Genomic DNA, 27,746 nt, shown 5'->3' on the forward strand with positions numbered 1-27,746 from the left:
AAAGCATTCCCGTGTTAGACTCACAAATGCCTTGGTATTTAAAGTAGGACACAGGATCAGATTTTGTAGGTTTTGGACTAACAAAGGTTTTGGTGTATCATGGTTTGTTACTGCCAGGGATGTCAGATTTGATCTCAGTGAAACCTCAGGAGAACGGGGAGGTGTGTGATGCAGGTGTGTTCATATGCACATGCCTATGCCTGTGCATGCTTTGCAGATGTAATCTGGTGAATGTGTGTGGTGCAGGGAAACCACTTCTGTGAACTCACAAGACAATTAAGAACTTCCAGAGAGCAAATACTATCATATCACTATTAATGCAATGATCTGGCAGTGTCCTTTCAGTCAAGCAATGAAGGAGTTTCTGGTATTTGTAGTTGCTGTCAGGGAGCAATAGGAGCTTCCTTTAGCGCAGCAGGGTGTGGTTATCCATCAGCTAATGCAACCAAATTAAAGGTGTGCATTGACACTGTTGTTTGTAACATCATCACACTGTTTATCAAGCATAAGAGAGTCACAGTTTCCCTGAAACTGTTGAATACTTTATAAATAGTGTGTATTCTGGAAAGGGGGTTTCTTTTTAAGCAGGAAAATAATTTTTAGAAAAAACACATTTGTAACAATTGCACTACGGCACTCCCAGCAGCATTCAGCTTTCTGGCTCTCAAACTCCTCTCAGTATTGTTTCAAATTGTTATTATTGGCTTAGTATGTTTAAAAGCAACTGAAACATCGTCTTCTACTTTCCTTCACAGAACAAGGATTGCATTTGAAGTAAAACTGCAGAAAACCAGCCGATCAACAGATTTCCGAGTCCCTCAATCAATATGCACCATGTTTAATGTCATGGTGGATGCCAAAGCTCAGTCTACAAAGCTTTGCAGTATGGAAATGGGCCAAGAGGTAAAAATGCAGGTTCCTCCTTTCACAGCTTTTAAAGGCAATGTCATGAAATTTCCTGTCTCCTGTTGTGCTCGTTTCAGAGACGTTGTATCGTTTGTGGATTTAGCCTTCCATAGAGAGTGTGCAGATGAATGTACAGGGGGTTGCTCTCAAATCTAATGAATAGAAACATTCGGAATCCCTGTCACTTAGGAGTGGCTTTTTGCAAGGACTGTGGTATGCATACGGTATCTCTCAAGCTTGGTTGTTGCATGATGACCATATAAATTGAGTCATTAACTGCACCTTGGAGCCAGGTGTCAGCAACACACTTTCTGTGTACGGCTATTTTCTGTAGACAAACATAAGGAAAACAGAACTGCCAAGTTGTTGCTGTGATGCATGTAAGGGAAAAAAAAAACCCACAAAACCACAAAAAGAAAGAACTTCCAAAAGTAGATTGAAATTCCGGCTGCTTTGCCTTCCTCGAGTACTGGCTGTAATCAGCACACTTGATCATTCTGGATTTCCAGGTTCATAATGACTCAAGTTCCCAAATAACAAACCTGTTTTAATTAATTGCTGACTTTTATTTTCTTCTGAAGCCATAGTTGCAGGTTGAAGTTTCTGTGAATTGACCTATGAATTAGAAAGTCATGGCAAATTGGAATGAATTAAATGCATCAGAATGCTCATTTTGCTCCAGTGACTTCAAGCCAAATTGAATATTCATATACCAGTCTAGAATAAATTCACAAATACTGTTTGGCTCACCTAGTCTGCTGCTTGTCAGCATTTCCTAGATAAGCCTTTTCACTACAGCTTTCCATGGTCAGATTTTGCAGTGAATCATTGCTAGTTGTTCCTGTGTTTTTTCTGTTGTTCACTTCAATTTGTTCCTCTGAAAGAACTTGCTCCAAAGGCCACTGGATGTAGCAGGGCTCTCTGCCCTGATGTCAGTAGTGTTTGGATCAGATTCAGTTATTCTTTTTGTTTTTCTTATACATATTTCAGTTCTGACATTTTATTTGTGACATGCACCTTGTAAGAGATTTCATACTGCCCATCATCAGGTCTTCCCTTGCCCTCCAGGTCAGCTGGAGAAGATCTTGAGTGGGCTTTTGTTGTCCAGGTCTGGACATGAACTTCTCTACCATTTTCTGTTCCATATTCATACCCATGCATCCCCCCAAATCTCTCAGCCTGCAGCTGCTGTAGCATCTACCCCATCAGCTGCAAAGGTCCATGTTTGTGATGTTCCCCACTGCAAACCAGGATCAAACCCTTATACTGGCACAGTCCCTGGGACAGGGAGATTTTGGAGATCATGAAGACAGGGGAGGCTCATTGCATTCATTAAACTGTCAGGTTAAGCATTCAGGTGGCCCAAGACTGATCGCATCAGCGCTGTGCCCGGGTATCGTGTGACCAGGCACTCACTGCATCTTTCCATGCTGACTCGTGATGCTCCCTGACTGCCACAGTTTCCTCCAAATTCTGAGCCTGAGTCCCACTGAGGTTCAGCCTGACTCAGCCTGCAGGCAGCTGTGTGGTTGCTCCTGGGCTGCAGCTGGGATCAGCTGCAAATCTGCCTGGGCCACTTCCAGGAGGTGTTTGGTGCAGCAGCTCCGAGACAGCTGAGCCCCTGTGGCAAGCAGCAGTTGCTGGGACATGAGGTTTTTTAACAGATAGCTAAACTAATATAACCTGTAAAGCAGACATAAATTATTGGTGCATAGGTTACCATTTAGGGCTGCAGTATTTTATACACCCTCCCTTTTTTTTTTTTTTTTTCTTTTAAGTAGTGTTACTACCTCCCCCTCCATTCACTTGTGCCACTCTGTGTTTTGGCTATCTCCATCTCCTCTTCTTGAAGCTGTCTAAACCTGTGTGCCAAGATGGTCAGGCTGAGGGGGGTAAAAGTTCCCATGTAGCTCTGTCATTACAACCTGGGAGAGGAGGACAAAATGCCACCCCGCCTCTTCCAGTACCACTGGAAGTGATGAGACAGTTGGAAATGCAGCAGAGGCATGGGAACCTGGGTTTCTAGCCTGTGTCCTTCTCAGTAAGATGGGGAGTTGGGTCTGTGCCTCATTGAGTCCCTCTGTCCCCCCATCTCTGGTGTGTAGCAGCCCCACAGGTCAGCGAGGGGAGGAATGGACAGACAGACAGGGAGCGACGGAAACTCAGTGCTGGGACCATCCCATCAGTGCCCCTGCTGGCACATGGCTCCTCCAGCCCGTGTCCCTGTGCAGACAGTTCAACAGCAGCAAAAAGGGCTCACACTGCCCACCACAGAGCTCAGCCAAGGCCTTTGGCCCAGACCTAACCAGAGATGACGTTTTTGTTAGAAACAAAACACACATTTTTCAGATAGTTTAATCTGTATTTGAGCAGAGACTATCTTGGCACCTTCCTTGCCTAGACCTGACCTTGCTCTGTGGGTTCCCTCCCACCCCAAAGGCCTTCCCTTTCACACTACCTTCAGCCACACTCACTTTAGCAGATACTTGAATGCGTTTTGCGAGCAGTACCCTGTGAAACAAACACCCATCATTTCATTCCATTTCCTTGTCTCTAAAGGCAGCTGTTAAAACATTTGGTAAACATACTTTACCATCTTAAATATTTATTTTTCCTCTGAATTTTTAATACATCTAAGGGGATAAATGTATGTATTAAATGTTTCTCAGTTGGTCTAGTATGTTTCTATTTAATATCTAAGGTCAGATGGTCCTTAGAGAAATACAACATACACACAATCTGTTACATGACAAGGCAAGATACTCATCACATAAAGTCAAGTTGAATCATTGTAGTGCACTGATTATGGATTGTAATAATTGAGCTAATAGAAAGCTATGATGAACTTGATCGAGAGTGGGGGCTATGCTGGGTAAAGCAAACCAGCTCTGTGATCTTTAACCTTGAGTGTTTCCATGAGGAATGTGGAAGGAGCTGTTGGAATTGCTGGTTTTGCAAGCCAGGCATCTGTAGCAGCACCAGGCGCTCGCTTTCCAAACCGCCGCCATCTCTGACCCTGTCCTGGCCGAGGCTCCCCTTCCCAAGGTGGAGCTGGGGCTGTGGCACTGGTGGCACAGGGTGCACATGGCTGTGGCTGCCCGGGGCAGGCCCTGTCCTGCATGGTCACTGCCAGGGCACCGGGGCTCACTCTGCCCTGGGGATTGTGGCTGCGATGGGAATGAGCGCTCAGGGTGCTGCTACACCACCTTGGTGCATGCACAGGCTCCTGTCCTGCTCTCAGAGCTGTGGTTTTATTCCATTGGGGCTCTTATTTGCTTTTGAAACAAGCTTGTTATTGAACATGCATCAGTCAGTGCATTTCACAGTGAATTGCTTTGCACATAGCTAGTCATGATTGAATTCAAACTCATGACTTACATGATGAAAGCAGTTAGCTGAATACTTGTTTGCAAAGTTTTACACACAGAAAATGCAGTTGCAGAAGGAAAACATAATGGGAGAGAGACCCCAATATATGCACAACCCCTTCTCCATTTCCCTTAGGAAGTCCTGGCTGTGTCTGCCAAGCACATCAGCAGCTTCTACCTGTACCAAGCTGTTACAGGTCCCTGTCACCCCACAGCTTCATTCTAGCTGTGCTGGGAAAGGCCAGCTCAGTCCTGGGAGCTGATAAGGCCTAGCTCTGCATTAAAGATTAATCATAACTATGATCCCGTAAGGGACTTGTGTATGTCTTGACCTGCAAAGCAGGACATGGAATGGGAGCTGCCAATGCAAGTGTCACCCGCTTGTTCGTGTATGTTTTCCCGCGCGTGGGCCCAGCAGATCGCAGCCTGTGGCGTGGCGGTGCCGGTTTGTCCTCGTGTCCAGGTGAGGCTCTGAGTGCCCCCAGCCAGGCCTTGGGCTGGGACGTGCTGTGCCACATCCCCTGCCCTGGCCCTGCCGCCCCGGTGAGGGCTGTGCGGCTGCCCCGAGGCTGAGCCCTGCCTGTCGACAGCCGGTTCCCTTCCTCTTCGGAGCCAAATAAAACCGTAAGAGAGTGCCAGGTGTCAGCTACAATCCGGTCCCTTCCTGCTGTTTTACTGCCACCAAATCCTACAGGTAGCGATCTCTGGTATTTCAGCGAAAGGAGGTTTTGACCCCATTTCATTTTCCATTGCTTATTGTTTCTGTGCATGATGCTGCTGTTCTCATACGTCTCTTTTTTTAAAAGATTTTGGTTTATTTATTGTTTATCTTCATATGTTCTTTTTCCTGTCTTTTGCACTTTCCTCTTTATTTCTGTCCCCAATCATCTGAAAAGTTTGCAAAAGAGTGGGTAAGTGTGTCCTACTTTTATTTTCTTTTTCCCAAATTCCTATATTAATGTTACTGCCATAGAAAAAAATCCCCAAACTGTAGGGCAGTTCAGAGTAACGATCAGACACTGAGACCAGCAGCTAGCATTTGTAAAGCCCTCGCAGTCTTCCTTCCCAAAGTCTGATTAGTATTTAAAGCAGATTTGTCTCTTTCAATGTGATTTGATGTTAACATTTTAAAACAATATTAATGCCAAGTGGTAATGAATATAGTGACTAGCACCAGTGCTTGAAATGTTTGACTGAAAAATCAAATGTTTTGTGTTGGAAAGCAGTCATAATCAGTATTTTCTCAGTCCATTGAAAATAAGAATATACTGTGTGTTTTCACTAATTAAATCTTGTATTGGAAACAGGTCTTTTCTAAATTAGTAGAAGACTGTATTTTAGTACCTATTCTAGCCATATTGCAGCTGATTGCATCAGAGCTCCCAAGCTAAGCAAGGTTTGGCATGTGCAGAAATTGGGTTGAAGACTCAGAAGCGCTGGTGCTGCAGGCACAGGCCTTGGTCAGCCAGTGCTGAGCTACTGCCACGGGATCTGCCAGTGCCCGGGGCTCAGGGCTGCACTGCCTGCTGGCTTTTGCATGGGACAAAAAGGCTCGTCGTGGTTTGTCGGGTGGTTTTTAAATCTATCTCACAGTACAAAACAGCAAAGCATTGGAACGGGTGCTTGACTTGAGCCACGTGCCTGCTGAACCCAGGGTAACACAGGTTCAGCTGCTTTGCTGCAGTAGCTGGGAAGGGTGCTGCACCATCCCCAGTGGCTGAGCCCGCTGCAGGCTCTCCTGGAGCAGCACATCCTCCCCATTTCCCTGCCTGGGGCTGGGTGGTTTGCAGTGCCCTGGGAAGGGGCTGCCTGTTCCCCTCCAGCAGCAGGTGTATCCCACTGTCTGCTGCAATCCATGTGCCAGCCCAGGATAATGCCCACAAAGTGGAGCAAAGGGACTTCAGAATCTCTAGGAGCTCTGGGTGCTGGTTCTCACAGGGACGGTAGAGCCTCCCCTCCAACATCCATGCATGGCTCCCAGAGCTGCAGGCACACTGAACAGGGCAGGGTTTGCCCATGCTTCAAAACTGATGCAGGATTCTCCTGAATTCAAGGTCTCTCCTACAAGTGTAAGTAGTCACTGGCCACTGCAGCGGGGCCCAGGGTAATAAGCTGCATAATTCTTTGATTTAATACTATTTATTGTGGCTTACCAAGGGAAGAGACTGACAAGTGTAGAGCTGTTGGCTGTGATCAATGCTAATATTTTCCTCCCCCTCTCCTTTTATTTTTCTTTAGCACCAGTACCATTCAAAAATAGATGAACTAATTGAGGAAACCGTCAAAGAAATGATAACACTCCTAGTGGCAAAGGTAACCCTCAGCTTCAGGTGAAGTGATTCACTGTTAACGTTGCATCTTTAATATGTGCGTTTCCATTAAAATGTGACACATTAGGATGTTGAATTGGCTTCTTGTTTCTCACAGACAGGATCATACATCTCCCAGTCCTTTAATGGTGACTCTTTGTTGATAAGGAGCTGCATGAGACGTAGTACTCTGCTAGCGGGATTGCCATACTGGGCCAGAAGTGGCTTTAAGGAATGGGTGTTAGGTTAATGGGGTAACATCCCATGGTCAGCATCACCCCACAGCACTAGGGTAGCTGCAGTCAGGGGGTGGCACTGCTAAATGCTGCTGCAGAGCCATTGGGGTGGCGTGCAGAGGTGGTCACCACTCCTACGCACGAGGTTGTGTGGACAAAATAGCTCATCTTGTGCAAGATCACCATATGCTCTTCTAAGAAATTAATTTAGAGATGACAGTAGTGGGAAATACATTCCAAAATGTCAGGTTTAATTGTTTGGAAATTGTTTTTCATCAGAGTCAGCTTCTGTAGCTTAGCTGCCAGCGTTCCCCTTGGGTGGTTGTGTAGGTCTGGTGTGCTGTGCTAACACGGAGGGGAATTGGTATGTAAGGAGAAAGATGGTGGGGTGTGTTTTCCTCTAGTTTCAAACTTTCTGAGAACAAGTCATCCCTATTATACAGTGGAGACCTTTAAACATAATCCGCCAACATATGCCAGTTCAATTCTTCTGCAAGAATACCCAGCTAGCTGCGTGCTTGCCACTGCATACTGGGAGCAGGAACCACAGCCTTCCCCATCCAGAGAGGCTCTGCTGGATTCCCCACACACTGCACCCACCTCCTGTCCCCAGCACCACACAGGACACTGAGGGGTGATTCCCAGTCAGCAAGATTTGCACCACAGCACCCAAAGGGCAGGACTCCTTTCTCCCCACTTCCTGCCCACTGTGCTCAGGGACAGGTGTTCCATTCCTTTGGCAATGCTGAGAGGTCCACTGATTCCTTTGAAGCTGATGCAGATTTTTACACCCTTGTCCAACTATTAAAAATGATTGCAGTATTTTTTGTCTTTGTAGTTTGTCACCATTTTGGAAGGAGTCTTGGCCAAACTGTCTAGATATGATGAAGGGACTTTGTTTTCTTCATTCCTGTCATTTACTGTAAGTACAGACTATATTTCCTTATTTTTCTTTTTTTTCTTTTTTTTTTTTCTGAGTTGTAACCTCCTGCTCTCCCAGGACTAGATCAGCTGCCTAATAATTCTTCCATTCTCTGATGTTTGATCACTGTAACTCCCACATGAATAGACAAACAACCTGTATGCAGATATACAGTACATAAACATCCAGGATGCACAGAGAAAAGCCATCTCCATCCATCCTTCAGCTTGGTGAAGTTTATTCTGTAGAGGATACATATGAAGATGAAAAAAAATATTGCACTGTACATGCAATTAGCTTCATTGTCACTTCACATGGCAGCTGTGTTCCTCTCAGTCTTCTGGCCATAGCAGTGACCATTAAATAGTAAACAGCAAAATAAGGGAGATCTAGGGAGTATGTGTTTCTAAAAGAGAACTAGGCAGGGGAAATGCCATGAGGTCACGAAGCACAAGGTGCCTCTAATGCCATATTTCTCCATAACACTGAGGAACCAATTCACAGCTCACCACATATTTCCTAGCAAGGTATAACACTAGACCAATATCTGTACAAACTGGCCTCAGTATCCAGAAATGGTTTAACAATCAGAGCTGTATTCCAGAAAAGTGTTGTGACAGCTTCTTAGGATGAACACATGGCTGCTGATTTCCAAAGGTCTTCCGAAAATGCGTGTGCCAGAAAGTTTACAGGAGTGTCTCTGTGCAAGGAGGACTTCACTTCTCTCGGCTCACAGACACTTGTGCACATGAACGCCTGTGGCTGGGCTGCTTGGAAAGTTGTGTTCACATTTCACACCCTGGTCCTGCTGCCTTCATGTGCAGCCTCTCCTGCACTGACTTGTTCACAGAGACTGGGCAAGAGGCAGAAGGCACTGCTCTGCAAACTGGGAAGGCTTTCCAAAATCTCATTTTGGAGTTGTCTTAGTTCCTTGCAAATGTCTGCTGTTTGCTACTCTTGGGCCCTTTTGCTGAGTTTGAGGCAGTTTGTAGGATCCATCTGGAAATGGAGATGGATTTAGGAAGGCTTAACAGCAGAGGCAAGAAAGTGCTCTTGGCAGCTTTGTGTACACAGTCTGGCAGCTTATCTGAACCACCGTGGGGTTCAAACTAAGCATTCTGCCTTTTCAGGTGTGCTGGAGGCACTTTGTTCTTCAGAGGAGAGAGGAAGGAAGGGTGTTCCATTCACTGCCCCGCAGTGCAGCTCTTCTCCCTAGATAAACCCTGTGTGGTTACAGCCCCAGGGCTGTGCTCACCTGTGCTCGAGGGGATGCAGGGTATGGATACCTGGTTACCTTCCCTCATTCCAGTGCTGTGGAGGGTTAGGAAATGCTTGTGTGCCAGCAGCAGAGGATGTGGAGGCGGCAGCTTTCCAGGCATCGGAAGTACCAGCATCAGCCCGTGTAGACGGTGTAATGTGCAGCCCTTCCTTCCCCGTGAATCCAAGCTGTTCCTCGGTTGGTGCTGCGCTGCTCCCACCACATCCTACAGTTTACACTGCGAGTGCTGCTCCCTTTGATTGCCGAGCAAAGCCCTGGCTGCACCTGGGCTCTGGGCAGCTGTCAGGACCAGCACGTGGGTGCATAGAGCTCAGGCATCCTCTCTGCTGCTCCTCGGACACTTACTGACAGTTAACTGCCCCAGCAGCAGCAAAACAGGCTGTCCCACTCCAACAGCCCCACAGCCTTCAAACATAGTCCCAAAGCCTGGATTTCATGAGTTTTCAGTCAGGAAGGGATGTGTATCCAAATAGCTGCTGTGCGTGGTGTGTGCTTGTCTCCAGGAAAGTGTTGGTCCCTCGCCCACAGCAAGTGGGCTGGGTACACGACAGAAGAGCAGGATTGCTCCTTCCTGACACAGGGATGTCTCTCGCTTTGGCCCCCATATTTGCTGGGAGCCACTGGGAGAGGAGGCTGAGGAGCAGCCCTGACCCCTTTGGCACTGGGCTTAGCAAGTCTCCTCTCCCTGCAGTAGTAATGTGACTTGCTGTGTTTAGTCTTTGCAGTGATAAATACAGAATCTCTCTCTTGTTACAGCATGCTTGCACCACCTCCCACGTTTTCCCTGTCTGAACAAATACAACAAAGTGTGATGGTCCAAGCCACTGAGCTCCAGAAAGCATTAGTCTCCCACCCCCTTCCACCAACTTCTTTCATCGCGTGTTTTCCAGGCGCTCTGCAAGTGACATGTACTCGGGGGTCTTGTGACAGACAGTTTTATCACCTAGTAGGATATCCTCATTTCCAATTCTTGCCTCGAAATTCAAGATAAAATTAATGCATCTGTTGTCCTAATAAATTCTCACTAGCCACTTCCCCTTGCAAAGCACTTTGAGAGGAAAACACCCTTCTAAATTTGGCCAGACTTTTTTTTTTTTTTCTGTTTGTTGCTACATTTGAGTGCATCTTGGCGGCAGCAGCCCAGGCCCTGGCTGGGTGTCTGCATGTGCAGATCCACTGACTCACAGGAATGCCAGCTGCTGAAATTCCCTGTAATCTGGATGGCCTCTGCAGGCAGAACATTACACCTGCGGTAAATATAACCAAAGATTCCATGCTACCCAAAGGAGACAGAAGTAAAAGATCTTATTTTTGTTCTGCGCAAAATTTGTATGGTAAACTGAGATGTTTCATGGCAAAGTCACATACTTTGTGAAAAACGGCAGCCTAGCAAAAATCACACAACATCCGGCAGTTTGGAAATTTCACTAAATGTAGCCAAATCTGACTTTAAAGAAAAACAAGTAATTATTCTGATTAAAGGAGAGTGGGCAGGAGAAGCAGCTCAGTTTTTTTGTGGGTGGAGGGAGGAGATCGCAGGAAGCTGAGTTATTCTTGTCGCCTCTTGGCTTTGGAGAAGGTAGTTTGAAAGTGGCGCTAAGCTGGACCCAAGAGTGCTAAATCCACACTCAGCTGGCAGGTTTGCCTCTGCCTGGCTTCGTGCTCCATGTGATATTTGAAGGTACAGGTGTAGCCCTGAGCAAGGACCCCAGCTTGAGTTCTGCAGGCTGTTGAGCCACATCATTTTCCAGGCTTTCCTCCTGATTGTTGGGCTTTGCTGCTCAGAAAAACTGCTGGTTTGGTGCTCGCATGGGCACCCTGCCTGCGTGGGTATGCCATGACTGCCTGCTCTCCTGGAGCTGCATCCACTGGATGGGCTCCAGCTGCCTTCACACATGGAGGCTGAGGCTCCTCCGCTCCCATTCCGCAGGAGCAAGGGATAGCACTTCACCGCCTCCCCAGAAAGTTGTGAGGATAAATGCGGGGACAGGGCAAGGTGTCCAGCCAGCTGCCTGGAAACAGGAATACCTGGAGACAAGACAAGTGTTTGCTCTGGTGCTGATTTTGCTGTCTTCTTCATAAACTCATGTTCTGGGACGTGCCCCGTTCCCGTGCCGCCTCTCTGGCAGACAGGCCTGGGGTCACACCACAGCAGCAGGCGCTCGGTGCCCTCCTCCTGCCCTTCCCTCTGTTCTTGCCCCCCGGCTCGGCAGCCTGGGCGCTGCCAATGCTCGCCGCGTTCACCTCGGCAATTACCACCAGTCTGGTCTTTTGTATCGCCTCATTGTGCTTAATTATGCACCCCCCACACACACCATATGAGTGCTTCCACCCACTCTCACATTCTGTCTCACACATACATTCATTCTCTCATTCGGGACACATAATTTATTCATCCCAAGATGCAACTGTGTGCGTGTTATATTTAGGCTGTTTTAATGGTAGCTTTAGAAATATTTAAAAGCAGGTGAGCTTTTACACCCAAACAAAGATGGCCGGCAACGCTTACCCTAATTAAAAGCAGAAGCGTTGTGGAAAATCCCATCCGCACTCTTTCTAGACACTGTGCCTTATGCTACAGTGGGAAAAAGGTCTCTGTGGCCAGCTGGGCACTGCTCAGTTGGAAGAGTTGGCCCTGACGTCAGGGGCCACCCCGCCTCCTGCGCCAGGCAACGTGCACCCTGCTGCATGGAAAATCACAGACAAAGTCAGTTTGGGGTCTTGCAGATCACACCGGCTTGTGATGACACCACAGAGTGCAGTGTCCATCTCTGATACCTTCCCTCCAACAGTATATTCTAAAAAGGGAGGAAAATCAGGGGGAAATGAGGTAGCTGTTCAGTCTGGGAAGCAGAAAAGCTTCAGGACACTTCTGCGTGGCATAGCATGAGCGCACTGCCCCAACATGGTCTGCAAGCTCTTGCCAGCATCAGGACTAGCAACAAGAGGGAGAATGATAATTTTTGTTTTGAATTCACTGATGTGGGGGAGGAACAAGTGAATGCAGGAGAGGCTGCAGGTGAAGGCAACAGGGATGAGTTTTGAAACGTGAACACAACTTTCCAACCAGCCCAGCCACTGGCATTCATGTGCAAAACTCAGAAAACCTTCAGCCTAGCGAAGCATCACAGGATGGTTTGGGTTGGAAAGGACCTTAAAAATCATGTTGTCCCAACCCTTCTGCCACAGGCAAGGACACTTTCCACTGTCCGTGTTACTCAAAGCCTCATCCAGCCTGGTCTTGACAATGTCCCAGGCTGCAGCCTGCACAACTGGGGGAAGCACACCATGGGCAGGAAGATGGGAAGGGAGCAAAATTAGGGTCCTTTCTTGTGTCTAGGTTGGTGCAGGCCCCTGCCAGCCTCACCATGCCATCATGGCCCCGCTCCCAGGGAAGCTGGCATTGCTCCTGGGATACAGCTCCCAGCAGGAGAGACATGCAGTGCCTTGGGAGACACGTGGCATCAGGTGGAGAGCGAGGCCTCCGAAGAAAATAACGATGTCTTCTTACGAACCCCGTCTTCCCCCGCTCGCTGAAGTAGAAGCACAACTCCCACACTATCATCTGCTGCTATTAGAGCTTTAGCAGCAGTAAAGTTACCTCTCCAAAAAAAAAAAAAACAACAACAAAAATACCACCATTTTAGACAGGAAAGTGAGTTTCATCACCCTTTTCAACCTACTCAGCATTATGTTGTCCCAAGTCTTGGCTGGAGATGGTCTTAGGGAGTTTAAAGAAAAAAAAACAAAGACCTGAAAAGGTACTGATGGTGTTAACTCTCTTCTTGTTCCTTTTGCAGGTGAAGGCTGCTTCAAAATACGTGGACGTACCCGTAAGCACAATTTAAACAACTTCTGTCATAGTAATTTGCATCGTGCTTTGGTTTATGGCATGTGTAGCAACCCACATGATGCATTAACAGCCAAGATTGAACCATGGGCCTTCATACTTCTAACATTTGAACTGGAAAAGATATCTCCATTATGTTAATAATGAGCAGTTACCCTCTTATGGAGACCTATGAGGCTGTTTAGGCAACAATTTGCAGATGGTGTCAAAAAGGTACCATATTTATGCAATTGGCTTGAATCACATTTGAAAAAAAAAAATGGGAGCAGTGCATTCTGTTGATTCTTCATTTGGACTTGTACAAATACAGTATAATTTCCAAACAAAAAGTCCAGACATGTTAGAACTGAGCCAACACACATCTAACACATTAGCTAATCTATTTTATTTTTGTTCTTCTAATTGTTGGTTTATTTTACTCTTTTGGAAAATGACTTTTTTATTACTTTGGGGAAATGGTGATGAGCTACCAACATGTGTTTGGGAAATTGTTAATGAAAATAATTTTTTCCATTTTTCTGTAATTGGTGTAGGGAAACTGTACATCGTCTCCTCTAATTAGACCTTGATTCATAAGGAAAAGAGCCCTTAATGTTCTTAGACAGAGCACTTAACTTGCCAGAAATTTACATTTAAATTAAGTTGAAGTGTAATATATGAATGTTGGCTGGAATAAGGGGTTACTGTAACATTTACAGGCAGAAAGATCCTGAGCAACTGCAAATGCAGAAAAATAGACCTTAATATACCACACCAGTTCCTGCACCCAGTTAGACTGGGCAGTGGAAATCAAGAGTAACTCAGCTGAGTCTGATGATGTGTATGTACAATGTTGTATATTTAATGCAATTGTATTGTTCTGCATGTTCTCATATGACAATGTGATAAATTTATCAGACATCTTGGACCACATCATCTGCATTTGGTTTTTTTCAGCCCTTTAGCCCAACCTAAATGTTGCCTACAAAATTATCATATCTCGAGCCTAGCATGGAAAAGACAAACTCTTGAACATTAAGAGGTGTTGCTTGGTTTAAAATACCCCAGTGCAGATCTTGGCATCCTGTTCTCTTGGAGTAATAAAAGCAAGATTTTGAGAGCCTTGGGAAGAAAAACTCATAATTTATTTCTTGCCCTGAAAATGTGGAGATCCTTCAGATGAAACGTCCTAGTTGTTTCAGTGCATCTTAAATATTTAGTCATCAGAAATTTGAACACAGAACAGTTATTTTAAGCAACTTCTAGGGCGAAGCATGGCCTTCTCTGAGGCCTCTGTGTTCCAAAAGTAAAGCATTTCCAGGGAAGTGGTCTTAGTAAAATGCTGTGTAACCCTTTCAAGCTTTTCCAGAAGCTTTGTACCTTGAACACCCTTGGGAGGTCTGCAGCAGGGTCTGCTTCTCTCCTCAAAGCCAGACAGATGCTCCAGTTCTTTGTGTAAATCAGAGCAGAAATCATTCACCTGGGTTAGTTTTCAGTTGTTTCCCCACCTGCCCCTGGAAATGAAACCAAATTACAGTGGCTTCCTTGACAGCCTCAACATTTTTAATGAACTGAGCCACCAGCCCCACACAGCTCCCAGAGCTGTGCAGAGGTCACTCCATGGTCCGTGAGCCACTGCCTTTCCAGGGGAAGGAGAAAGAAAAACCTGTTCAGCTGGAGGACAGAGGGGAAATCCTGGTGTCGAACAGAAACCCACCATTTAAATTTAATTCTGCAAATGTTAGTTAAATCTAATTCTGTAATTCCAATTGTCTTGGTACAAACCAATCCGTCTAATCCTGCCTTGGAATGGGCACGATCAGCAGACTGAAAATTGCTTGAAAGTGTAACACTTGACTACTGCCACGTTTGTGTTGTCCTCATTGTTTTTCAAATTAATACCTTGTCATTGTTGCAGTAGGTGTTAAGAAATGTCACTGCCTTCCCAAGGGCCAAGCACTGGCCCTTTGCTTGATAATTGTTTGCTTTGTATTAAAAAACTCCCTTCCTACTGCTTTCCAAACTGTCCTCATTTTCACCCTGGAAATTACATGGATGTGTTAACTAACTTCAATTTACAGCGGCTGACAATCGATTCTTGCAGAGAAATGATACTCTGTGATCTGAGGTAAATCACAGTAATGGAAACTAATGACACTAGTTATTAACAAACTTACAATGTGCCACACAAATTTAAGGTTTTGTGGCAGCTCTTGTAATGACTCGTGTTACCATGTTTTAATGGGTTTCATTTGAGGTAAGTTTGAATCCAATATATCAAGCAATGTGAACTCAAACACAATTTTTTAAAAAGTATTTTCTTATCCAGCTGCTTCAATTCCCTTTACTGCTTTAAAGCAATGCTGTTATCCCCAAAATCTTGCATGCTTGTAGGTTACTCCTTAAAAATCAGTTCAATTCTGCAGAGAGCTGTAGAAATGTGACATCAGGTAAGTGTTCATCAGGTAAGGAAAGGGCAAACTGCAGGAGGACAGCAGGAGATGGAAGAGAAGGAAAAGCAGTGATGAGCCTGCACAGAGAAGCTGCCCCCTGCATCACTATTCATGTTTTTTTCTCTCTCTCTTCTTCTCTCCTCCATGCAGAAGCCAGGAATGGATGTTGCTGATGCCTATGTGACATTTGTCCGCCACTCTCAGGATGTCCTGCGTGATAAGGTCAATGAGGAGATGTATATAGAAAGGTTATTTGATGTAAGTAAATGCCCTCTCCTCCTTGGACACCAAGCAGGAGAGACCCAAAATGTGACAAAATAAGACAGGAGGATAAGTCACATTTTGAGAAAATTTATTGGTTATAGCTTTAAAAAATAAATCTTTCCCTTCTTTCTGACTAAGGCTCGTATCTGCTCTCTGCCTGCTTTAAATCTCTACTCTAGTCTACTGTGTCTTAGTCTGTGTGTGGATTTTAAAAAAACAGTATCTTCTAAGAGAGCTCTTTAATATGTTTAAGCTTGTGTGAATTTCTCTGTATCAGAGCATCTCAGTCATTGTTCTCACTGTTCAAATTTGAGCCAGGTTTTTGGCAGATGTGTTTGCTAAGGGCCAGCTCTTTTGCACGTTTTGCATTGTTTCATTGACAAGCACTCCAAATCTGACAGCAAATTTAACATACTAAACTTTAATTTTAAAAGCTAATCAAAACACAGCTGATTATGAAAGGGCTGTGGTATAAAGACACCAAGTTGTGGCATCTGCCACCAAAGGTAAATTTGAGATGTGGTCTCCTTGATGAAGATGGCTGGTAGGAACTGACCCAGATGTTCACAGCTAATTTTCAATTGGACAGGATCAGTTTGTTGGACTGTGAGAGAACAGTGACCTGTGATGCCTGAGTTTTTTAGGTTTGGATGCATGTCAAAAATATCTCTGTTTCTGTTGCTCATGTTTTGTTACAGCCTTTCTGTCCTTGTAGCTGTTCTATAGTAAAGGTTTTCTGTTGATGACCAGACTGCAGCATTAGTGTTTCAGTCTCTCTAGGATATTTGTCCGTATCTCAATTTCTGTTTGAAGCAGCTTCTTTCCCTACTTTCCTTCCTTCCATCTCTCAGCAGTGCCATGTCTCAATCTCCTGGCTCTGGAACTCTAACAGCCTTCTGTGCTTTCTTTACTCACTCTTTTGCTTCCTCAGTGTGCAGGGAAATCTGCTTTTTCCCCAGCCAACCTCTTCCTTCACTCGATACTTCTCTTTCTGCACATTACCTGTCCCTCAGAAACCTCTTCTTCCTTTACAATCCCCACTCTCTCTTTTCCCCATAACTTACCAGATTAAAATGGAACTTATCTCTCATGTCAAATGTTTTATCACATTATATCAAGTGGCATGAATTAAGAGTCAAATAATCTTACTGTGTACATCTACTAGCATGACCCATATCCACTGAGAATGCCTCATTCATGCACAGAGCACAGCAGTGCCTCCTCTGGGCTCGGCTCGTGCTCGCTCCGGGGAGAGTTTGCAGCGTGAGCACCAGACGCAAATCACCCATCAAGCAGGCATGGGGAGAAAAAACAAAACATAAAACAAAAGACTGTCGCTTCCATCTGCAGCGGGCCTGCGAGTGCATTGCTCGTTTGTGTTGAAATTTATTCCACGAGCAGTTAAATTTCCAGAGCTCATCTGGACTGTTCTTTTCAATGCCCACACTGCCTTTTCCCTCATCCTTTCCCTATGATTCACAGTTGGTGTGTTTGTACCGATTTGGGCCATTATTTCCAATTTTCAAAAGGCTGTAATTAACACAAATATTGATTTCAGTTTGATCCATTCATACTTGGCTTTACCAAGCCATATTTTAAACAAATCAACAGTTGACATGAACTAAAAAACGAAAGAGCAGCTACCTTGGTGGAAAGCAAAAAATGCAAAACCCTTCTTTCCCTCCCTGCCTTCCTCAAGTCTCCCTGATCCATGTGGAATTAAATAATCAAAGATGGGGTTTTTACATTGCTCTGCCTGTTTTGACTGACACTGGCTGCAGGTGGGAATTGCAGCATGTGGGAGCTGTTCCTATTCCTGTTCCCATCCCAGTGGGACAGAGTTGGGATCTAATGCTACTGGCATGTTTGCATGTGTCTCATGTGTGTGAGTGTGAGCAGGGCGAGCTGCGGGGCGGTTGCTTTGCAAGGAGGGAATGGATTGTGCCAAGCCCTTGCCACCCAAAACTTGGAATTATGTTTTGAGCAGTCGTGTATTGTCTTTGTCAGGTTGCAGCTGAAGGAGCTGGCTCCTGTGGTCAGCTCCCATCATGGCTCAGGTGCTCCTGGTGGATCAGTACCAGCACAGGGTTTACATGGGCATCACCAGAGCCCATTTAAGTTGGTGCTGTGTTCACCCGTGTTTGTGTAAAGGCAGGAGCAAATGAGTAACTCTGTTATTGAGCTCAGAAGGAGCCCTGCAGCCTTTTGCCCCTCTCACCTAACCCAGCAAAGCAGCATGGTCATGGGGTCTTGAAGCTCCTTTGGTCTTATTTTCCAAGGACATTTTAGGTGCTAACTACCTCTTTAATAAGAAAGAGAAGAGGAATAATCAAAAATGGTATTTATGATGCTACATTAGAGTTGGACCTCATTTTGTTCCTTCTTCCCTCAGCATGGCAGGGAGCAATCCTCTTAGCCGCTGTTTGCCCAGGCAATGAAATTATTAACACTTTCACAGCCAGATCCTCAGCTGGTTTGGTGCAGTAGTGCTGGCTTGCCCCAGCCAAACCTCAGTCCAGTTTAGGCTGTTTTATGACAATAGGGGCAGCAGTGGCAGCAAACAGCTTAAACCTGCCTGCAGGCAAGTCCTGTGCGCCCAATGGGGTCCCAGTAAAGACACTCACAGTGTGGGGCTACATCCCCTTTCTGCACAGTCCTGAGCAGTGCAGGAGCAGAGGTGCACAGTGCAAGGTTTTCTATTGCACATTTTGTGGGGTTTGAACTCCTGGAATACTCCTAATCCCCACAATTCTCTGCAATCCTGCCCTGTGTTCCCATTTATTCCCCATTTGTTCCCTCCCTGGAACAGAGGCTGCAGAGTGTGTTAGGCCATGTCCCCAGAGATGCTGGGTTAATATGTCTTTTCTTGGCATTTGCCATGATTTCTTAGCTCAGAAACCATCTCTCTTCCCCTGTATCACCTCACTTGGTCGTGCATGCAGAACAGAGCTCTGCTCATTGGGAGATACTGGTGTTTGTGGCAGATTATTGTTATATTTCTGTGTGGTCTCTGAGTTAATCCTCTTAATTCTGCAAATTAGTCAGGATGGGTTTTCCCTCCTCCCTGAAATAGAGTCATCTTAATTTTAAAAATCTGTATTCTTGGGATCATTGAATGAACAGATTGATCGTGGAGTTCTGCTGGTAATCAAAACCTAACTAGCTTTTTGGCAGTGCTGTTTACTGCAGAGTAACATGACTTATTTACTTGGCCTGGTTCACTAATTTGATAACATTTAAAGCTAAAACACTGTAATAAGGCCCATTGGTAGAGAGCACTGGTAGCAGAGGAGTTTCAGAATAGCATTGTAGCATCCTCTCCCTGCACTCCTGTGCCTGGCTGGGCGCTTTGGGATTTAAACCCTATGGTACTTTGAACACAATGCAGAAGGATCACAAACTCTGTGTGGTGCCTGACAGGAAGTAAAATTTTATCACTTTTTGCCCAGAGAGGGGAGCAGAGTTGACATACAGAATGGAACTTTTTATAGGAACAATGAGGCAGAAGCAGGTGGGTGTATCTTAAACATGGGAAAATATCTTCAGACTGATCTTCAGTCTTCAGACCAATCCTGCAAAATTCAGGTCCTCTTTGTCTTAGGTCACTCAGAATTTCATAGGATCAGAGTTTATACATCTGTCATTTTGTCTGAAGGCAGTGGGAGTTTTACTTGTGAGGGTTGTGCCCTTTGACAGAAGTTATTTCTAGATCCATGCATGTGTGTATATCTTTACAAACACCCTTGGATACTCACAGTATAGGTTTCAACCCGTCGCAACATATGTGATCCAGAAAGTCTATGATTGACTAGTAGATAGTGTGAATGCCAACCTTTCTTCCACATAAATTGGTAAACACTAATGTAAAACATAGGGTGACTATTTCCTCCCCAGCCACAGGGAGTAGCACATACACAAAAGGATGGGTGAGCACTGGGTGAGCTCCCTGAGATCCTGCGAATTCCAGCATCCCAATGCAGTCCCTGAATAGCGCAGATGGCATTTTTCTCTCTGATGATTAATTCAATATCTTACCCAAAAAAACAAAAACATGCTTTTGATATGAGGGATCAAAACACCAAGAGAAGCTCCTAAGATTGCGAGGACCTAAAAAAAAATTAATTTATTTTTTCCTCCTTGTACTTCTTGAAGACACCAGCCTGAGTAGAAGATAAGGATTAAAACAGATGTGCTTAGTGCTAGTTCATCTGCTTAAATCTAGCAGTCTCTGAGATCAGTGATTAAAAAGCCATCTCTAACTTTGATGAAATCCACTGCAATGGTAATTCTGCGTCTCTGATCGCTGTCTTATGGGCCTCATGTCTGCCTAAACCGGACATAAAAAACATTTCACTGGAGATGATACATGGATTATATGGGTCAATTATACACTTAATCTGCCTTCTGGAGATTAAGTGTGCATGGATTGACCCTGCGTATTTGGCTTGTCCTTGGCAGTTATCAGATCAGGAAGGTTGCCTTTACCAAAAAGTCTGGTAAGAACTTAATCACGCAGTGATACTGCCCGCCGAGGTGGCAGCAGCCACCGTGCTGTTTGCAGAAGCACTTTTACCACTTCACTGTCGCTGCGAGCCTTCAGCTCCCTCGGCCTGTGTCACAGCCGGGATAGCAGACAGAGAACTCGCTCCAGAGACGAGAAATGAGCCTGTTCTTCTCTGCGAGACAGAAACGGCTCTTAGTGCTGACGGTAGGGTGGGATTAGCAGGGTCTGGCAGGTGTAGCAGGGAGGGCAGTGGGGAGACCAGGGTTTGCTCTGCCCTCGGCTGTCCTCAGTGCAGAGGAACAGTCACTCCACGTCCTCTCATCAGCTAGGGGAGCCAGCATCTCCTTCCCACCACTTTCAGGGAGGCAAAAGCCCCTGGCTGAGGCTCCAGCATCCTGTCCTGTCCCTCAGGCTCAGCTGAGTTTGCCTTTTAGGAAGCCCCAGTGATATCCCAAGGCAGATGCTGCATCTGGTGGATTTTGATGGATTTGGAGTTTCTTCCCTCATGCCAGGAGCCCAGCAGGAGTGCTGGGGACGTGGTGCAGGACAGTCCTCATGGTTCCAGAGCAGGCTGCCCTTTCTGGTATCTGACTTCTAAATATCAGAGATAAATGCAGGACACTGTGTGAGTCTCAAGACTTCAGCAAAATCCTTATACACATTTCCAGGAGCCTGAGTAAGCATTTGTCACTGCAGGATCCACAGGCAGCTCAGCATATGTTTCAGTACCTACACATTAGAGCCTGATAGCACACCTGAGTATATTGAAAAATACAAAACACAGCTAGGTCAGCTAATTCCTCTGCAGACACTGAGGCATTAGCTTATTCTTAAAATCAAAGCTTTTGCCCTTAGCAGGGTTACTCACTTGAATTTTGGCAGCTCCTTCAAGGCATGCTTGCAGGATCATGGCATTTCTTGCTGGACCGTAAGCCTTGCACGGCACAATCAAATGCCAAAACAGAGCTCTTCCCATCCTCCCCTCTTCTTCTCCTCTCCAATCTCAAAAGCCTGGTTGTGAGTCAGTGGAGCTACTCACTGTGAGTTAGAATTACTCACAGGAGGCCGGGTTGCAGGATCAGGGGAAGAGCGGATATCAGGCTGCGCGCTGGGCTCCCATCTCGTATCTGCTTGTAGCCACACTCACCACTTTCTCTTAGACAGACAACAACCTGTTTCCCTCCCACGCAGCTAGACTGCTCATTAGGGCACTAACTCTCTCCCACTCTCATCCTGATATGGCCTCCACAGAGCTATTTCTTCTGCGTTGTTTTTGCTTTTTTTTTCCCCCTCTCTCCCCTTCCAGAGCGAATTGTGAAACGAAGACAATTAGGCACATTGATCTCAAGGGAGCGCAGCTTCCTTTTCCCTCTCAGTGCTTCTTTGGAGGAGCCAAAGCCATGCAGCTTTTGCTGCCCTTTGCTAGCTTGGCAAAGCTCAGACCTGGATCTGGAGTTGATCTCACTGCAGGACTTTTGCTGGGAAAAAACATAAAATTGTGGTGGCAGTTGTCAGTATATCTTCTAGGGGACAAATTCTCTTTGTCCAGAGGGGGCATAGAGTGCACTGTCCTTCTGCAGCCTCTTTTCCTCCCCATGTGCCCTCTTGGAGTCACAGAGTGGGAAGAGGAGCTTAGCACTGCCACTCCTCAGAGGCAGCCCTTGTCCTCTGATATTCCCCTCTGCTAGCTTCACACGACCCAGGCATGCACTGGGCACATGGCCTCCAGGCTCCCCCTCAGCAAGGCTTCTTTCCCGAAGTGCTCATTTAAGTAGGCTCCATTTAATTTATTTTAGGGAGAGTCTTAATAAAATAAATCCTAGATCTGTCACTGGATTTTACATGCTTGAAAGGGGTTTTTTCCCCTCCTAAATGTCTTTATCAGAACAGCTTTTCGTGTTCCAGTAGACATTTGGTTGAAGACAGTTAATTTGATTTCTTTTCCAGAGGAGATTTTCCATTAATCATTCTAAGAAGGCAGACTGATTGCTCCGTTACGTTAAGGTCAGCATAGGCTTGCTAACATCATCTGCACCGTGCTTTTGAGCGTCACGGATTTGTGTTTTGGGGCTGGCACTGAGCGAAAGATCATTTCTTTCCTGGTAGATGTGAGTAGCCAAGGTTTTGGGGAAGCAGGAGCACGCAATTCTCCATCCAGAGAGAGCCTTTTTCTGAGCATCCTCTGACCAGGAGCTCTCTGCACGTTTATAACCGCGGACGAGTTACACGGTGCGCTCTGCCTTGCAGCTAAGTTTAAGAGGCTGTAGCTAATTGGAGCTCCCGTCCCGTGGCTCGTCGGGGAGGAGAGCCTGGAGGAGGCTGGCGAGCCGCGCTCCTGCGGTGCCAGCTGCGGGCAGGGGTGCGAGGGGCGTGGGAAGGGCCGGGGCGCGCCGGTGCCCGCAGGTGCTGGGGGCTGACCCCGGCCCGGGGGCCGAGCTCTGCTCCCTCCCTGCGGGCTGTGCAAAGAGCCTCTGCCCAAAGGAGCTCTCGGTGCAGGGCAGAGCCCCTGCGCGGACAATGACGAATCGTCTGATTTCCAGCAGCGCCTTCAATCCGTCTTTTCCTTTTCTCCCCCCGCATCCCAGCCCCACACAATTGCTGCTCAGCCCGCGCCAGCCAGCGGTGCGTGCCAGATTAGCCATCCCAGGTCATTTTGTTTCTCTTGATCTGCGGCTCTTTCCTTTCCCGGTGCTCCCTTAAGCCTGGCCCTGGATGTATGATATCAGCATTCAAAAATGCCTGCTGGGACTCGGGCAGGGAGCGCACTGCGGCCGGTGTTTAACCCCAGGAAGGAGAGAGACCAGGGGAGCTGCTGCAATCCCAGCTACTTTTTTGGAATTTGCAGGCTATAAAAGAAGCAGATAAACTTTATCGTGTCCCACTTCATGACAGCTTCTAATTTAAACTGATAACAAGCATAATGAAAGTATTCTGTAGCATGCATTGCTGTGCATCTTACCGAGCAACTGTGCAGCCAGTTTTATCATCGCTGCCTCACACTAACAGGGCTCTGGAATCAGGACAGGAAAATAGCAGTTGTGTGGATATTGTGTTTTACTAGGCTGCTTTATATAGAAACTCAGATTTTAACATGTCAACTTCATTTCTTTTTTGAAAAATGGAAATAAGCAGAGAATATTTTATAAGTTAAAAATGTATTTGAGAACAAGCATCCATACAGGAGTGGTTTTCTGTTTGTGTGCCGTTATAGGTTTTTATGCAGAAGCTCTTTCATTTAGGAAAAGGGAAGTCTGCAAATTCCTGCAAAGCAGCAGGTTTTTGGGGATTTATTTGGCAGTTCCTAGTGAATGCTGTGCACTTTGCAGAGCTGTATCTGCAGTGAAGGAGAGAGAGCTCAGCACCCAGAGCCCACCTGGTGGTGTGCCCAGGCCCCCACTCTCTGCAGGGATGTGAGATGCTCCATGCCAGCACAGCCTGGAAAGGCAGGGTCTTCCAGTTCAGGGGTTCATGTAGCCAGGGCAGGCTTTACTTGTTACCTAAAAAGGGCATTTTCTGGAGGTGTAATTCAGTGTATAAACAGGATTAGGACTGTCCAGTTCTCAGAGAGGAAATGAGGCACCTGCTGAGGCACTCGGCCTGCAAACCTGACAGGTTTAAGCCTGGGATGTCCCTGGTTGGAGGACGCTGTGGATGGTGGAGAAGTTTGGGGTGGCAGCCTGCTTCCGTCCCAGATCACCACAAGCACCAACTCCTGCACCCCCTGCCATGGAGCAGCAGTTGTTTGCACAGGGGTCTCCCCTGCAGTTTTCTCTGCCTGCTGCCCTCCATCCAGCCCTGACCAGCACACGGCCTGGTGGGTCTGCCCTCCTCAGAGCAGCAGCAGCACGTGGCTGGGATGGATTCAGAGATGATCTGTGCGTGGGCTGGTGTTGGTGTTTGCTCACAGCAAACCCCAGCAGATTGGGACCAGGACATCCCTGGCTGTAGGAAGAGAGGAGCCAGCAGTGTGGTTCTTTTTCCATGAGATTCTCCTCAGGGCAGAAGGGGAGTCTTTGACACACTCACCCATCACTCCTGCTGGGGATGTGAGTGTAAGGTTCTGCTAGGCAAACTTTGGTGTCTGGCTATCAGAGCAGACCACCCTGACATACGGCTTGGGGCCACTTAAATGAGTACAAGGCATCAAATCCTCAGCATCAGAGTTGTTCCTCCCCCCTGAAGGAGCAGCAGTGTTGCAGATCCCTTTCTGGCTGTGGCCCTGCTGTGGCAAGCCTTTGCCTGTGTGCTCAGAGTGCACGGATCTCCTGCAAAGCCACTGAGGGTCAGCTCAGACAAACCTGCACCCACCGTGGCGTGCGGAGTCGCAGCTGACAGGACACGTGTAGGTGTTACTGGTTCGTGCAGCACCGAGAGCTATTAGGGATGAGGTTCTTGGGCGCGTGTGTTTGTTGGGGACCTTGGCCCCACCAACACAAAAGATACTGACACCCCCTGTCCCCTCTGAGAAGGAATAAAATTTTGGATTAACAGCAGGGAGAAATCTGCAGCAAGAACCATGCAGGTCGGGCTGTGCAGGGAATTTGTGCGATCCCACCAGCACAGGCAGCACCCCCAGGAGCCCCGGCCTCCCTGCCATTAACACCTGTGGCACCGACCTGCCGAGCCCCGCCGGGTCCAAGCCCCAGCCAATTAAGGGTGAGGCGGCAGCCTGGAGCCGCGATCCCCGAGCAGTGGGTGCTCCAGGTGCCATATGTACTGCAAAGAGCGTGCGGCACTTCCCCGCGCCGCGCTCGGCGCGCGTTCGGAATGCTCTTCCCTGCTGGAAGGCTGAGCTCTTACGCGATTCGAAGTTGTTTTGTGGTTTATTTTTGGGAAAGGGGGGGGGGAAAGAAATAATGTAATTCGGTGATGCCATTTGCATCCTAGACAGATGATGAGTTGCTCTGGCTAGCAGCTTAACCCTATTAGGCAACGTTAGGGACTGTGACTTTATTAAATAATAATACAAATTATTTTCATATCAAGACCCTTTGACTTTGTAACTTCCTCGTATTGGTACGTTGTCAACAAGAATGAAATTTCATAGTTAAGGAATATAAAATAGAGTAAAAGGCATCCAGAATTCACAGCTCTGGGGTGGATGTTGAAGAACACGCCGTGTGTACTCGCAGTGATAGCATTATAGTGGTACATAAAATACCAGGGAAAAAAGTACTTTTACTTCAGTAGTAGCTGTGAGTGTGACCTGGGAGACTCCAGACTTATTCACAAGGCTTTGGTAGAACAAGGTCAAAATTTTATTTCAAATAAAAAGACCCCAAGGCTTCAGGGGATTTTTGTCAAATTGCTAGCACTCTGCCAGATCTCTAGAATTTAATGTGGAGTTTTATAGAGAGGCTTAGTTGTGAAAATGAGGGTTGTGTTGCCTGCTGTGAGGACCACTTGCCCAGAGCCCTGCTGAGCACAGCTAACAGAGGCTTCTCTCACAGGGGTGAGGTGCAGACGTGGGGTGCCCAGTTTGGCAAAGGGGTCATGAATCCCAAACACTGACGGTTCGTGCAAGTGGTTCCTGAACATACCAAAGACCCTGCAGAGAAGTTAAACTAGTGCACTGCAAACTGTCACCAGAGCTTAGATTTATTTTCTGGAAGATACTTTCCTAAGGGTCTGAATTTGGGGTGAATCACCTTTCTACCAGCAACCTGAGGGCTGCCTGAAGCCCTCCCAGTGCTCTGCTGGGTGCTCTGTGGAGCTACACCAACAGACCTACTTTTGATGTTGGCTTTTCATACCTAACTTAAAGAATTATGTGCCACAGAAAAGCTGCCTAATGACCGGACAGCGTTATTATCTGGCATGCAGCAGCATAGCAGGACGATAACTATTTATTTACTCTTTGTGGATAATGTTCTGTTATTTTCTAGTCTTTGGCAATAGCAAGAGAGCATCTGATATATACAATATTGGTGTGTATCCAATTGTTTGTGAACATCCCAAGTTTTGAAACATGGTTGTGAGAGAGGAATATAAGCTTAAGCTTGAAAGGCTAAAAAGCAGAAAGCCCCACACGTAAATGCTATTATACACTTAATGAGGCAGGGTTTAAAAAAAAAAAATCAGCCACACAAGTTGGTTTTATCAAAGAAAATGTATAAATAACAACCAGTGATTCAGAGTGCCTCACAAAGGGAAAAGCAGGGACGGGAAGCTAGCACTTCACTTGTGGCATTCAGATAATTCTATTTACTACACTAATCTTTTGGGCTTAGCAATTGACAATCAATATATTATTATCAACAAGCGTTAATGCAAACAAAAAGCTTCTATTTCTTTTTTTAACTGTGCTCCCCTAAGTCCCTTAAATTTAATTAAAACCAGACAGCTCTCCTTCTAGTACAAATTAGAGTTAAAATCATATTAAATATTTGTTCCACGGGAAAACAAAAGTGTCAGCTTGTGCTACCAGGTTTGGCTGTTTCTTTTTTCCTCCTTTTTTTTTTTTTTTTTTTTTTTTTTACACACAGAGGGGAAAAAAAAATACCAGCTACTCAAAGTTAAAATAAAGTCTCTCTCCCTCCCTCCCCGTCTCCCAAGACTACTGTCTATAACATGTTGTTCCTTATAGAAAGTGGGATATGGTGGCATTTGCTTGATTAACTTGCTCGACAAAAGTGACAGCTGCTGTGGGTGCATGTAGCTAAGCTGCACAGCGCAGTTCCGCCTTTGTACATCTGTCAGCAAAAAAGGAGGAATAAAGAGTGAAAAGAGACAAATTGGTCCCAAAAGGCAATCCATTCAACTCAGGAGGTTTGCTCTATTCAAGCACTCGCTGGGAATCTCAAGTGCTAGGTAGCTTATTCAATTTCATTCATTCTTTAGAATGAGCCCTCAAGTGTTTAATTTCTTATTCTGTTGAATAAAAGGGGAGCTTTTTTTTTTTTTATTGGAAGCATTAATTGTAAGACTAGCTGATCAATGCCTGCAATATTAACTCATTGCTTATTTTATGGTTAGCTGTGTGCTCTGAGAGCCGCAGCCGCTAAACTTATTTCTGTAACGTGGGCAGTGTCACACCAATTTCTGTGCTTCTGGAAAACCTGGGCGCTCGCAGCAATGTTGTTCTCAGTGCCCTGAGCCCTGTGCCCTGCCCAGCTTGGGGGAATGGTCCAAATCCTTGGCAGGTGTAAATCGAAAGAGTCGCTGGGTCATTATTGGTGGCGCCCATGGCAGCGTCCAGGACACGACCGAGCCAGATGCTCTGTGCCTGGGGGCTCAGCCCTGAGCCCACTGCAGGTTTGGCCCTCTGTGCTGGAGGAGGTTTTATAACTCCAAATGCTGAGCTGCCTTTGGGTGGTTCTTTGGTCCCCAGCAAAGGGCAGGGCAGGGGAGCCCTTCAGCAGGGCTCTGAGGAGTAATACGCAGAGCACAGCATGGATTTTGTTGAGTAGTGGCAAGGAAAGCTGATGAGCAGATGGGATGGGGTTTGCTGCATGGACAGGTCTCTGCTTGCCATCCTGAAAGCGTATGCTTGCAGGGGAGAGATGTGCCTGTTCCTTCTTCATTGTGTGGCAGAAGGTCCATCTCAGTCTCCTCACTGACACTGGGGACCAGAATGGTGTTTGTGCTTGAGTGCCTGTGGCTTTTCATCCACCTCAGCTCTGCCACCTCCTCCTCCAGGGCCACTGCCACATATCCTAACTCAAGCTTTTCAGACA

General features: G+C 46.4%; 1 protein-coding gene across 35 annotated transcripts in view; it reads left to right on the forward strand.

Annotated features, from left to right (window-relative positions):
* The window catches only part of CADPS (calcium dependent secretion activator), a 206,957-nt gene that overhangs the window by 169,792 nt on the left and 9,419 nt on the right, over nt 1-27,746 (forward strand). For 18 of the 35 annotated variants that reach the window (XR_005258465.1, XR_005258475.1, XR_005258466.1 and 15 more), the window contains 5 exons: nt 756-903; nt 5,171-5,185; nt 6,513-6,587; nt 7,658-7,741; nt 12,821-15,560. Coding sequence is in view for 9 of the 35 variants with exons in the window: in XM_038149681.1 (XP_038005609.1) it covers nt 756-903; nt 5,171-5,185; nt 6,513-6,587; nt 7,658-7,741; nt 12,821-12,853; nt 15,453-15,560 (463 nt within the window). In the remaining 26 variants the exon portion in view is untranslated. The remainder of the gene's footprint in view (nt 1-755; nt 904-5,170; nt 5,186-6,512; nt 6,588-7,657; nt 7,742-12,820; nt 15,561-27,746) is intronic. The other 17 variants (XR_005258468.1, XR_005258477.1, XR_005258478.1 and 14 more) reach the window with 4 other exon arrangements.

Source organism: Motacilla alba, chromosome 12, assembly GCF_015832195.1.
Source record: "Motacilla alba alba isolate MOTALB_02 chromosome 12, Motacilla_alba_V1.0_pri, whole genome shotgun sequence".
Taxonomy (NCBI): Eukaryota; Metazoa; Chordata; class Aves; order Passeriformes; family Motacillidae; genus Motacilla; species Motacilla alba.